General features: G+C 38.7%; 1 protein-coding gene across 6 annotated transcripts in view; it reads right to left on the bottom strand.

Moving 5' to 3' along the window:
• The window catches only part of VPS50 (VPS50 subunit of EARP/GARPII complex), a 170,139-nt gene that overhangs the window by 97,554 nt on the left and 57,672 nt on the right, over positions 1-14,913 (bottom strand). For all 6 annotated transcript variants that reach the window (XM_034760445.1, XM_034760446.1, XM_034760447.1 and 3 more), the window contains one exon: positions 11,490-11,625. In XM_034760445.1, coding sequence (XP_034616336.1) covers positions 11,490-11,625 — 136 coding nt within the window. The remainder of the gene's footprint in view (positions 1-11,489; positions 11,626-14,913) is intronic.

Raw genomic sequence — 14,913 nt, 5'->3', positions numbered from 1 at the left:
AGCAGTAGGGATATACTACCGACCACCTGAACCAGGATGGTGATAGTGACTATGAAATTCTCAGCAAGATTAGAGAGGCTATAAAAATCAAAAACTCAACAATAATGGGGGATTTCAACTATCCCCATATTAACTAGGTACGTCACCTCAGGACTCGATGCAAAGATAGAGTTTCTTGACACTTCTTGGACTGCAGCTAATCCTGGAACCCACAAGAAGAGAGGCAATTCTTGATTCAGTACGAAGTGGAGCACAGGATCTGGTCCTCCCAAGGAGGTGAATATAGCTGAACCACTTGGTGACCATAATATAATAAAATTTAACATCCCTGTCGGGCGGAGGGGGGGAGGAGGAGACAAGATGACACCAAAGCAGACCACCACAATAGAATTTAATTTCAGAAAAGGGAACTACACAAAAATGAGGAAGTTAAACAAAAATTAAAAGATACAGTGCCAAAAGTAAAATCCCTGCAAGCTGCATCAAAACTTTTTAAAGACACCATAACAGAGGCTCAATTTAAATGTATACCACAAATTAAAACACATAGTAAGAAGACCAAAACAGTGCCACTGTGGCTGAACAACAAAGTAAAAGAAGCAGTTTACGACATCCTTTAAAAAGTGGAAGTAAAATCCTATTGAGGAAAATAGAAAGGAGTATAAATTCTGGCAAGTGAAGTGTGTAAAAATATAATTAGGAAGACCATAAAAGAATTTGAAGAACAGTTAACCGAAGCCTCAAAAATTAACAGCAAAACATTTTTAAGTACATCAGAAGAAGGAAGCCTGCTAATCAACCAGTGGGGTCACTGGACTATCGAGATGCACTCAAAGAAGATAAGGCCATTACAGAGAAACTAAATAAATTCTTTGCATCAGTTTTCACAGCTGAGGATGTGAGGGAGATTCTCAAACCTGAGTCGTTCTTTTTAGGTGATGAATCTGAGAAACTGTCCCAGATAGAAGTATCCTTAGAGGCAGTTTTGGAACAAATTGATAAATTAAACCATAATATCACCAGGACCAGATGGTATTCACCCAAGAGTTCTGAAGGAATCCAAATGTGAAATTGCAGAACTACTAACAGTGGTATGTAACTCATTGAAATCAGCTTCTGTACCAAATTACTGGAGGATAGCTAATGCGATGCCAATTTTTAAATAAATAAAAAAGACTCCAGAGGCAATTCCGGCAATTACAGGCCAATAAGCCTAATTTCAGTACCAGGCAAATTGGTTGAAACTATACTAAAGAACAGAATTATCAGACACATAGATGAACACGAAACGTTGGGGAAGATTCAACATGGTTTTAGTAAAGGGAAATCATGCCTCAACAATCTACTAGAATTTCTTGAGGGGGTCAACAAGCATGTGGACAAGGGTGATCCAGTGGATATAGTGTAGTTGGACTTTCAGAAGGCCTTTGCCAGGGTCCCTCCTCACCAAAGGCTCTTAAGCAAAATAAGCTGTCATGGGATAAGAGGGAAAGTTCTCTCATGGATTGGTAACTGGTTAAAAGAAAGGAAACAAAGGGTAGGAATAAATGGTCAGTTTTCAAAATAGAGAGGAAAATAGTGGTATCCCCCAGGGGTCTATACTGGGACCAGTCCTGTTCAACATATTCATAAATGATCTGGAAAAAGGGTGAGGTGGCAAAATTTGCAGATTATACAAAACTACTCAAGATAGTTAAGTCCCAAGCAGACTGCGAAGAGTTACAAAGGTATCTCACAAAACTGGGTGACTCAGCAACAAAACGGCAGATGAAATTCAATGCTGATAACTGCAAAGTAATGCACACTGGAAAACATAATCCCAACTATACATATAAAATGATAGGGTCTAAATTAGCTGTTACCACTCAAGAAAGATCTTGTAGTCATAGTGGATAGTGCTCTGAAAATATCCACTCATGTGCATCAGCAATCAAAAGAGCTAAGAGAGGGATAGATAAGAAAACAGAAAACATTATATTGCCTCTATTAAATCCGTGGTACACCCACATCTTGATCTGGTCGCTCCATCTCTAAAACAATATATTGGAATTGGAAAAAGTACAGAAAGGGCAACAAAAATGATTAGGTGTATGGAACAACTTTCCATATGAGGAGAGATTACTAGGACTGAGACTTTTCAGCTTGGAAAAGAGATGAATAAAGTGGGATATGACAGAGGTCTATAAAATCATGACTGCTGTGGAGAAAGTGAATAAGGAATGTTATTTATTCCTTCTCATAAACACAAGAACTAGGGGTTACCAAATAAAATTAATATGCAGCAGGCTTAAAACAAACAAAAGGAAGTATTTCTTCACACAACGCACACTCAACCGGTAGAACTCTGCCAAAGGATGTTGTGAAGACCAAGACTATAATAGGGTTCAAAGAAGAACTAGATAAGTTCATGGAGGATAAGTCCATCAATAAGTCCACCTATTAGACAGGATGGGCAGGGATGCAAAACCATGCTCTGAAGCGTCCATAGTCTTTGTTGGCTAGAAGCTGGGAATGGGCAACAGGGGATGGATCACTTGATGATTACCTCTTCTGTTAATTCCTTCTGAAGCACCTGGCATTGGCCACTGTCGGAAGACAAGATACTGAGCTAGATGGACCATTTGTCTGACCCAGTAGGGCTGTTCTTAGTATTTCTGAGCATGACAGAGACTATAACCCAGGTCAGTGATCCGCTTCACTGTTCCAATGCTACGCAGGTCCTCCCTGACCCCTCCCAATGCATCTGTTCTTTTCTGTATTGGTCCTTTGCAATGCAAAGTTCTTAAGGGGAAAAAGTCTGTCTTACACATCACTGACCACTTTTATTAAAGTAAAAAATAAGGAAGAATACAAATCTGACTCTTGCAGAGCAAAAACCAAAATTTGCAATACAAATACACGTAAAGACATGTCACAATTGTCAACTGAAATATCATTCCAAGCCCATTTATGACACAGTCAACATCTTGGCCAAATGAACAAAAGTGAGTAATGTGGCTCTCAAAAGGGACACCATGCTACTTAACTTTCCCTTAAATGGGAAGTTGTTTGGGGTAATGGATATAGTGCTCTATCACCATCTTGACTGCTGACATTCAGGGAGTTTTGCATGTGGGCTAGTGGCTTGGATAGAGAAGAGTTAAACTAACTTCACTGAGAACCTTGAACCCAATGAAGCTTAAGCCCTATACTACTCTACTTAGGAGGCTAATAGAACAGGAATACAGCAACAACAATGCAGTAACATATACACTGGAGACGTGAAACCCTGAGAGCTTTAATTCCTTAAGCAATTAAATTAACTGTTCTCTCCTGGTAAAAAAGAATAAAAATAAAATGTAGAATTTGGTCGCATTTACATATTCAGTTCAGGAATATGAACTACAACATTCGAATTTGCTGCTTAAATTAATGGCGTTATTTGTGCAAGGAAGGCACTCAGGATACGGACCCTAGTTATTTGTATTAAAATATGAAAGACATTTACGCCAAAAATACATTATTTTACTCATTTTGCCAATAACCATTCTGCCATTTTCTCTTAAGAAAAAGAAATCGCCTATGAAATGTCCTGATAAAGCAATCTCCTTCTCTCTGTAGATACCTAAACTAAAGTTTAATACTCATGTCCAAAAAATTCATATTGTTCTCGTGAAGGCAGCAATTCTGAGTGACAAATGTACCTGCTTGAGCTAAGTGATTTATCATACAAAATTCAGCCAAGGTATAAACATGAAGAATGAACCACCCGGCTAGCTACACCCCAAACAGATGCATCTTTTTCTCTGGATCATCAGAGTAATGTAAATAAATACTGCAGTCACTACATGTTCTTTAGAAGTTATTGTTACCTACTCTGCTGTGGCATAATTCTGCAGAGACAAATCAAGCCTGATTTACAGGTCAACTTGTCTTTGACCTACTTACAACACTAGGCCAACAATGCCTGGCTTAGACTAAAATGTTGGTCATCTCTGTTGCCAAACATGAGGGGAATGGATGGGTGGTGGATTGATACCGAACAGATGTCTAGTACACAGAGAGAGCCATAGCTATACACTTTTATTAATAAGTTTCTGAGGCTCTTGTTTTGAGCCCCATCAGGCTGGAAGGGTTTTGGTCTTTTACCCAATATTATGGGGAGCTATTTCCCACATGCAGCTATATGGATTTGAAATCATCTCCTTTTGTGCTAAGTGTTAAATAAAAAACTTCTAAAAGGAATACAAAGGAATTTTGTTTTATGTAATTTGGAATAGATGGCAAACTATGTAATTGTGCATGATTTCAGGTGAAGGTAAAAATCACAGGCACCTGGAGATCTATTCTTCTAGATATCCGATTTAGGTATACAAGGTCTCCAGTTTCCCACAAAAAATTTCTACTTGGTAAACTTAGTAACTCAGTAAAGTTTTACTTCAGTCCTGGGAATAAAAAGGGTTTTTTTGTTGCCTCCTTGCTAGACAGGCATGCCTCAAACCATTTTCATCTAGATTAATTCTCTGAAACTTCCTCCACCTTTGCTGGATAACAAAAGCTTTTTTCTAATAACCAAAGTTTGAGAATGAATTTTGGAAGTTGTCTTTTCAACTCTTTCCTCTCCTGTAATTCTGTTATTTCTTTTCTCTTTACAGATGTGATGCATAGGTCCAGATCCTGAAAAGGCTTATTCCTGTGATTAACTTCCCATAACAGTAAATAACGTGAAACAGATGCGCAAACCTTTTCAGGATTGGAGCCTTCCTTTCTTGATTGCTTTTGTGACTGTGGAAGTTTTAAGAGATTACCTCAGAAGGAACAAAACTATTTGTAGTCAACATCTAATTCAGCGCCTAACTGTGCAGGTAAATTTGAAAGCAACGTTATAGTAGTTCAAATGTTTATTAGGTATTTGGCATTGCAATCTCTCTGTCTTATATAGCCAGCATCATATACCATGCAAAAAAATTCTGATTGTTTTGGGTTAAAGAGTTTTGTGTCATTTTAAAACTTTATAATATACCAGTAAGTATTTATCTGATGATCATGCTGAAAAGCCAATCCAGGATTGGGACTTTATACATTTGTACAACGCCTAGCACAAATGGGGCCCTGATCCCTGACTGAGACCTTTATGTACTACCATGATACAAATAATAGCAATAAATTGTGTTGGACACTATACAAACAGAGAAACTCTGCCCTGGAGGGACTGCAATCTAAACATGCCATCTAAAACCTGGGTTTTGTTAACACGTATTTATCTGAAATGACCTATAAACAATAGGAAGAAAAAATTTCTTTGTTAAGATTCCCACAGTCCCAACTCTTTCAATTACATGCTGGGAAAATTCACAGTAATCATCCTAGACCTAATGAATCCTCCAACAAAACCTTAGGAAAGTAATCACACAGGATTACTTTCGGGTTATCTTTGTGAATCATGAAGCAGCTAAAAAAGCACACAAGCCTATTTCCCCCTCTCGCATATTTGTGAGTCGACTTTAAATGTGTTTGTTTTTGAAAAATAGTATGGACTATTAAATATAACAGACAAAAACGATCATGCCAATTAAATCTGGAGTGCACAGCAGTATAAGAGCATATTTTTACACAATGACCAAGCTTCACTTTTCTGGGATGAAAATACCTAAGTTTGTCAAGTTTATGATTTAACATGAATTTATAAGCAAAAATGAAATTACAGAAAAAGTAGCAATGACAACAGTGTCTCAGAATGCCATCGTAGGCTGCAGTGGTTATAAATTTAATTCACTAAATTTATTTTGACTTAGATTTAACAAACCATATATAATGTTAATCATGTATGATATTTCAAATATTACATTTCGCCAATTTATCGGATGTGATCACTCAGGAATAATAGTTCTATTGTAATAAAATAGAAAATTTTCATTATAATTTACCACTTCTTGGTTATATGACAGTATTCAACAAATGAAATCCGATTGCTTTATTTCCCATTTTATGTGACGTACTAAAATATTAACATACCATAAAATTATGTTTTAGGATGTATGTGTTTGTATCTAGAGTTAACCATCTGTCTATCTTCATTAGTTAATCCTATTTTTAAGGGTATTTTTTTTTTTTAAACTGGTCCTAAAAAAAATTTCTCTAAAGGCAAACTAACACCGTGAACCTGAAAAAATTATTTTCTTGCTTTAGGAGCTGATCTTGCAACCTACACTCACACAGTAGTTTTTACTTGCAATTCCACTGAGCTCAATGGGGTTACCTGTGTAAGGACTTCTCTACTTCCAGCTACATATGATCACAGTAGAATTCCAGATATTAATCACAAAAGCAAGTGGGGTTTACTCTTGGAAGCAAGTGAGAGTTCTTGTGGGGGAGAGAGGAAGCTAAACAGAATCACTGCTGCCTTGATATTAATGACTCTGTACAACTATAAAAATGTATTAGCTAAACATTTGTAACTGCTTTCAGAGTGGTAGCCGCGTTAGTTTGTATCAGCAAAAACGAGGAGTAAATTTATTAGTCTCTAAGGTGCCACAAGGACTCCTCGTTGTTTTTACTAATAACTGAGATGTTCACAGTGTTTCTAAAAATGTTATTCCCAGTAACTACAACCTTACAACAAGATCCCCAGGTAAAGTATTAAGGGAAAATAGGCAATAAGAATAAAAAAGCACTAAACTTTCAAAAGACCCAGTTTGTATAAAGGTGCAAAAAAAGAAAAAAAAAGCAAACATGCCCTGGAGTAAAAATATTTGTTGACTCTTACTACAGTACCTCAAAAATGGACTAATTTACACAGTGAAAACATGTAGGAAACTGACTGATTATTCAGATACCTTTAATTCTTCACAAATAGAAAAAAGGATTATTCACATTTACATTTTAAAGTTATGTAAGCACAATTCATTTGTAATGCCCATTACAGGCATTAAAATAATTACAAGCCTAAGTATACATGAGCCATGATGAAGTACATTATGTCTATTATCCATATAAGAATCCTTTGGACAAGCTACAGTCTACTGAAATGGAAAGAGCTATGCAATTAATGTCTTCTAAACCATTGCTTCTCACTCGTATTCTTGGAGTTGTGTTCCATGAGCAAGAGACACTTGATCTATTAGCAGTACTTTGTAAACACTACTGTAAGTAAAAAAGCACAATATGGGAAGAATCTAGAGACAGCCTTAGGTTCATGCCTCAAACTGATGAGATTCAGCTACACAAAGTTATAATGCTCATTCAACAGCTTCCATTTATTGGGTTTCACTATTTGGAATACTATATGTACACACTACAGTAAACTATCCTACAGCTCCCTCTGCTGTGTCCTCCTGCTCTACACACTGTATGTTCTTGACCAGTGATTCTTAAACTTTTGTACTGGTGACCTCTTTCACATAGCTAGCCTCTGAGTGTGACCCCCCTTATAAATTAAAAACACTTAATATATCTAACACCATTACAAATGCTGGATACAAAGTAGGGTCTGGGGTGGAGACTGACAGCTCGCGACCCCCCATGTAATAACCTCGTGACCCCCTGAGGGGTCCTGACCCCCAGTTTGAGAATCCCCGTTCTTGACCTTTATACTTTAGGCACAGAATGCATCATAGCCATTAAATAAACTAGGGCAGTGGTCTCCCAATTTTTTTGATCGGGTACCACTATCAGTAAAAAAATTTTGAGCACGAACCCCATGCCGTGCCGACTACCATTTTTGCCGAAGCAAAAAAAATAAAAAATAAAAAAAGCCGCTCGGACTCCCGCCCGAACTGCCGAAACAAAACAAAAAACGCGCTCCTCCTGCCGTGCACCCCCACGGATCCTCTTGCACACCCCACTTTGGAGACCACTGAACTAGGGAACCAGGCTGTCTGATGCAGAATTAATACCCACTGTTCCATTACCATGACATTTATTTTCTTTCAAATATTAAACTTATCAATTCCCTTGCTACGTGAATTTTTTTTTTTTAAAGCTGATTCACTATTCCTATTTAAACATGGTTCACTTTTAATGCTTATGCCACACTATACAGAATAGCTAGACTAAGTGCCAAGGGCACCAGCAACTTACTATTTGTGCAACATAAGATCTAGAGTAGTACTAGTGCTGTAAATATATAAACACTCAAATGGTGAATTTAAAATGACATGCGACTGAACAGAATACTACTTTATGTAGTCTAATGCAGTGTTTCTCAAATGCAGCCACCCTGACCGTATGCGGCCACCAGGGGCTTACTGTTGGTTGCTGGGGTGGCCAGCAGGGGTTAGGCCCTGCCATCCTCTGGAGACACCTGGGGCACAACGCTGGAGGAGCAGGCAGCCGATGAATTCCCCACATACCAGGGGTGGTAGGGGTCAGGCTTTGAGCTTCAGACCTAGAATGGTGGGGTGGCAGGCTCCGGCCATGGGGCTTTGGGCTCCAGGGATTGCTGGGGCCTGCCACTGCATAAATACTCTGTCCCTGGGCCCTAGCTGCAGGGCTTTGGGCTCAGGCAATGGGGCTTCAGGTTCCAGCTCCCCACTGCCTCCCCCGACCCGCCATCCTGGGCTTAATTTATCCCCAGGCTGAGTAAGTCTGCTGTAAAATGTGAAATTTGTATGTTTGTTGTGATAAGTGATATTTACAGACTTATTAGCTAGCAATAAATAAATTACGATTTGGATGTGTATATTTATTTGTTTTTCCTAAAGCTAATTAAGTATTTTAGGAAACAATCTGAGAGCAGCCACCAACAAGAGTTGGTGGCCGAACTCTGAGGCCACCAAAAAATTTGTCTTGAGAACCCCTAACAGTTCTTTTAAAATGGGTTTTGCAGTAATATAGAACAGTGCTTAATTCAAAGTTTTAAGCAGCACCAAAAATAACCATACTAATGGGAATGGTCTACTATACAAATGATATAAGGATTATAAAGAAACGGTCTATTAGAACAGTGCTGTGGCATACACTTATTTTATGATATCTGAATAATTATATAGGCAGAAAAGACAGCAAAAAAAACAGAATACACCTCCAAAACGTAACTTAAACTGAATATGTTGAAGCAGCTTTAAATATTTAAAAGTATTACTGATAATGTAAAATGGAACAGAAAAGGGGATTAATAAAGACTTTTTCCCCCTAAGGTACACATCAAAAGAAACATCTGAATTTTAATTTAGTCATACTGAGAAAACATTAATGTGCAATAATTTTTAATAAATTAGCCCACATTAATTTTAAAAATACTCTACGCAATATATTAAAGGCCCTTAGAAGAAAAAAATACTTTTATTATGCTTTAAACTTTGAAGTAGGGAGGCAACCTCAATGACTGCAAATGTAATTAATTTTAATACCTAATCCCCTGGGTAAGTGACTTTAAAATATATGTTTATAAGCAGGGGTGGATTTCAAATGATAGAAACAGTGGTAAGATTAGTCCATTTTCTCCTGTTTCTCATTCCTCCGTTTTTATTATTTCTTCACAGTTCAGTCTAAAGGATGACAATATTTTACTTGTTTTACACAAATCATGTTTTTTACATCAGAAAAGGAGAAATATCTGCAATAGCATTGCCAGAAATGCCTGTCAGAGAGAGAAACTATTGTTTCTACTGGTCTGCAGATATAAAGACTATGGGTGAAATCCTCTCCAGTTGAAGTCAATGGAACTTTTGCCATTGACTTCAATGGCGCCAGGATTTCACTTTATGACTACTGCCATATCCAAGTATCTTGGCTAACAGGAATGTAGACAATGTTTGTCTTTAGATATTCTCGTCAATTCAAGTTATGTACAGCCCAATGTGTGTATAAGAGGACTGGGCCAGACAAACACAGGTTCAAGTGCTTGGAATGCTAAAGGAATGTACTAGGACAACATGATACCGTAGTCAATGTGCCATGGAACAGGTAGGTTTTAAGGCAGAGGTTTTGGATTTTCTGGAAGTAAAGTGAAGGAGCATTGCAGGCCTTAGGGTGGCAGTTCCAGGTCTGTAAGTTGGCACAGAAGCGCAAAGATCGGACTAAGCAAAGATGACAAAGGCTGTAGTAAGGAGAACCGCTTCCAAAACATTTCAAAAAATAATTAAATTGATTAACAGAGAATCATATTCCTCAGTTTTAAAGCTACTTCCCCCCAATAAACATCCCAGTAGCCCAATTTACTAAACTTAAAATCTGTTGTACACATTTTGACACAGTTCCAAGAAATCTGAAACATGAAATTGATACCTTGCCTGTTTCTCACCTAAGATACAGTTGCTGCCCTTAAAATTGTCCATTTTATATATGAAGCTTCGAATAATTTTACAATAAAAACTTTAAATTGCTTAAAACACTCAAGTATTCAGCAGTATTTGTTTTTTCTATACTAAATTCAAGGAAGTATGGATTAATAATGACTCCAAATGCAAGCAGACAATGTTAAAGGAAAAAAATTGAAGTTAAGAAGTGACCCACTCTAGTTGAAGTCTGGATAGTTTAATAAAGAATCTGATTACTTATTCTCTCTCTCTCTAAATTGGAGAGAGAGCGAGAGAGAGAGAGAGACTATACATATGTAAACCATAGTAACCAAGGCCGGCTCTGGATTTTGGCCGCCCCAGGCAAAAAAGCCTCCCGCCGCCCCCTGCCGGGGAGCGCAGCAGGGAAGAGCGCTGAGCCCGGCTGTGGCCCCGCTCTCCCCGGCCGGCCGGAACACCGGGGAAGGGCGGCCCCGCTCTTCCAGGCTGGCCGTGGCCCCGCTCTCCCTGGCCGGCTGGAGCGCCGGGGGAGGGCTGCCCTGCTCTTCCAGGCCGGCGGGAGCGCCAGGGGGAGGGCGGCGAGCCTGGCTGTGACCCCACTCTCCCCAGCTGGCCAGAGCACCGTGGGGAGGGCGGCGAGCCCGGCCGTGGCACCGCTCTCCCCGGTCGGCCAGAGCGCCGGCCACAGGCGGCGAGCCCGGCCGCGGCCCCGCTCTCCCCGGGTGAGCGCTGCGCCCCTCCAGATGCCGCCCCAAGCACATGCTTGGAGGGCTGGTGCCTGGAGCCGGCTCCGATAGTAACCACATACTTGAGATAAGCAAAACAAACAACATTTATGATACTAGCACAGGGGTAGGCAACCTGCGGCACAAGAGCTGGTTTTCAGTGGCACTCACACTGCCTGGGTCCTGGCCACCGGTCCGGGGGGCTCTGCATTTTAATTGAATTTAAATTAAGCTTCCTAATCATTTTAAAAACCTTATTTACTTTACACACAATAGTTTAGTTATTTTTATATTTATTTATTTATTTTAATTAGACTTATAGAAAAAGACCTTCTAAAAACATTAAAATGTATTACTGGCACACGAAACCTTAAATTAGAGTGAATAAATAAAAACTTGGCACACCGCTTCTGAAAGGTTGCCGACCCCTATACTAGTGGGACAGGGCCACAGAACTACCTGGGTAGAAACTAATAACTTGAACATTTAAAGTTTGTTTTCAAACAACAAAATACAAAACAGAATTAGTTCAAAAGTCCTATCTTACCAGAAGATGAAACAGTTCCCTCATCTCGGTCATGTTTCTCATGCCATTCCATTGTTCGATAATAACTGAGCATGACTTCCCAGAGTGCTTTGCAGAGGTCAGCAAGACATGGAATGTAGCTGTCTGATGTAATATGCTATACAAAAGAAAAAAGTTAGGCCTGTGAGAAAACTAACAGTTTGGCTCAGTTTTCCAAATAAACAAAAGAAGAAGCTGTTCTGCCATTGGTTACCCAACATAGGATTGTGAAGTGCTTAATATTTACAAGTTTTAGTTTCAAATAAGAGTGTTTGACAGAGTTGCTTTAGGTCTTATATTGGTTGCAGAACAGATACAATACAAACTACACCATTAAAAGTTTACACAGTCATTCCTGTTTTGGAGGGGAATACATCAATCTGTGAATGTCCACGCAATGATTGGCTCTCTACAAGGACTAATTTGTTGAGATGCTGGTTTTGATATTTGGACCACTGTTCACTAGAAACTGGACCAAGGCCAAACATTTATTTCACATGTATTTATCCTAATTGTATCTCTAGCACAGTCAGAATAAAAAGGTAGGCAGCGTGGTCTATTGGAAAGGGTACAGGACAGAGTTTGGAGATCTAGACTCTGCCCCTGGCTCCGCTATTGGTCCACTGGGTGACCTTGCTGGACAGATTACTTTCTCTCTCTGTGCCTCTGTTTCCTCTCTCACCCCTTTTCCTGCCTTGTCTATTTAGAGTGTAAGCTCCTCAAAGCAGGTTTTGTCTCTCTGCGTTTGCACAGTGCTCAGCACAATGGGGCCCCTATCTCGGTTAAAGGCTCTGGGCACCACAGTAATTAAATTATTTCAAATATGTGCAGTAGCATCTCGAGGCCAACTTGGTTTGGGACCAAACTGTCCAGATTGAAGGCTAAGCAAAACCCCCTCAAAGACTGACATTTGTGTTTCAAGATTTCATTGGAGAGCAGACCATCAACCTCATAAAAAGGCTTTAATTGAATACACTACCTATTTATACACTGGGGTTATGCAGCAAGAAACCAAATACATTCATCTCCTCAAATTCAGCGCCTATTTGGTAAGGGCCAGCAGGGAGAGCACAGAGATCATGCAATATATATGATGACAGCAAATGAATCGGAACGATGAGTTTATCAAGAGGCAAAGCCTTAGAGCTGGATGAAAATTTGAAAGAATGTGTCTGATTGAGTCTGCATTTTAGAGTGCTGTTGCTTTATGATGTTCATGGTTTAATGTTCTCAGCTAGGCCTGAAATTAACACTTAAATTAGGTGAATTGAGTTGTGGTGAGTAGTTCATACATTTTTGCTATTTCTTTACCCAAAGTCAAACACTAGAATTACTTTGCAAAGCCTATTATGTTTTCACTATACTCCTTCATTAGCCACCTACAAAGTAACTTTTAATTCTCAGTGAAGTTTGTTCAATGCCTGTACAAGGCTTCGAACATATGAGGTACCCACTCACGTAAAAATCAATGTGTCAAAGCCTTGGCCATTCTGTTTTAAACAAACAGAATAATGGACTCCTATCCAAATTACCAAATACTATATACACAGGGCTAAAACCTTAGCACCAGTTTCACTCCAAGGGATTCACATCTTTTGATTATCTATTGATTGTTTGTGGTTTCCTAACATTGAAAATCCTTAGTGGCCAAAGGAAGTTTGAAGAAAAAGAGGGTAATCATTTGAAAATTAAGTGTGGTTTGATAGCAAATACTAAACTGGAGAGATGTACAAATAAATATATGTGGAGGTTACTTAAGCCTTTCCCTTTTCTCAACTTTATCAGAAAGCATTATAATCTGAAATGGAAGCATACTTTTATTTTCTACTCAATCATGTTCACTTGTCTCTATCACTGAGTAATATTCCTGGTTGTAACACACACTGCTCAGGCCATTCATATTCACTTATACTCTGCCAGTGATTAAATACTCATGAGGATCATTCTTTAGAGTTGATATCTGTCCCTGATGAAAGTATCTTGAGACCTCATATTAATCATTAAACCTTTCTCAGCTTTTTTATTATTAATGTTAATTCTGGGCAGATTTCATATCAAGTCAACAGAATTGCACACTGTAAATAAGCGGGGCACCTCCGAGTACAATCTCCAACAACCATACTGCCATCAAATACTAAGTTTTAGCACTAGTCCTCTCTAAAACATGAAGAAAAGATGGCACTGTTTTTAAGATAGCAGAAAAAGACTCCTGCTGATGTTATTCACTAACATATCATAGACACTATATATACTGCCAAAACTAAGAGCAAAATTTTGTAGTATTATATTTTATTTATATTAAATTGCTACCAGATACTTAACACAATATTAACAATGATGGGGAAGGAATACAGGGAAAGAACAGGTTAAAAAGTATTTAAATGAGTTAGCCATAATCAAGTTGGCAGGCCCTGATCAAATTCATCCCAGGGTACATAAGGGACTAGCTGAAGCTATCTTGGAACCGTTAGTGATTATCTTTGAGAACTCCTGGAGGACAGTTGAGGTCTCGGAGGACTGGAGAAGAAGAAACATGGTACCTATATCTTTAAAAGGGGGAACAAAGACGACCCAGGGATCTGTAGATCAGAAAGTCTGACTGATACCTGGAAAAATATTGGAACAAATTATCATCAATATGTAACCACCTATAGGATGTGTGTTAAGTAATATCCAACATGAATTTGGCAAAAATAATGCCAAACCAACCTAGTTTCCTTCTTTGACAGAGTTACTGGCCTAGTGGATAGGGGGGGAAGCTGTAGATGTGATATATATCCTGATTTTAGTAAGGCTTTTCACAGTTTCACATGACACTAAAACTAAACTAAAAAAACATGCTCTAGGTGAAATTACTATAAGGCCATACTCAAAGAGTAGTTATCAAGAGTTCACTGTTAAACTGGGGAGACGTATCAAGCAGGGTCACATAGAGGCTTGTCCTGGGTCCGGTACTATTCAATATTTTCATTAATGACCTAGATAACAAATCTGCAGGTGACACCAGCTGGGAGGGGTTGCTGACACTTTAGATGACCGGATTAGAATTCAAAATGATCTTGACAAATTGGAGAATTGGTCTGAATTCAACAAGATGAAATTAAATAAAGACAAGTGCAATATACTACACTTAAGAAGAAAAAAAAATCAAGTGCACAGCTACAAAATGGCGAAAAACTGGCTAGTGGTAGTACGTTTGAAAAGGATCTGGGGGTTATAGTGGATCACAAAGTGATGAGTCAACAATGTGATTCAGTTGCAAAAAAAAAAAAAAAAAAAAAGGCCCTACAATTCTGTCATTTATTATTTTGCCTAACTCAGCAAGCTACCCTGCCATTTCAATTGGCTGTGTCATTCTCTATTACCTCCCCTAAATGGTTATGTAAGTTGCTCTGCGCTGCTAAAA

The sequence above is a fragment of the Trachemys scripta genome, chromosome 2 (assembly GCF_013100865.1).
Source record: "Trachemys scripta elegans isolate TJP31775 chromosome 2, CAS_Tse_1.0, whole genome shotgun sequence".
Taxonomy (NCBI): Eukaryota; Metazoa; Chordata; order Testudines; family Emydidae; genus Trachemys; species Trachemys scripta.
This window is presented reverse-complemented; position numbering and strand designations above follow the sequence as displayed.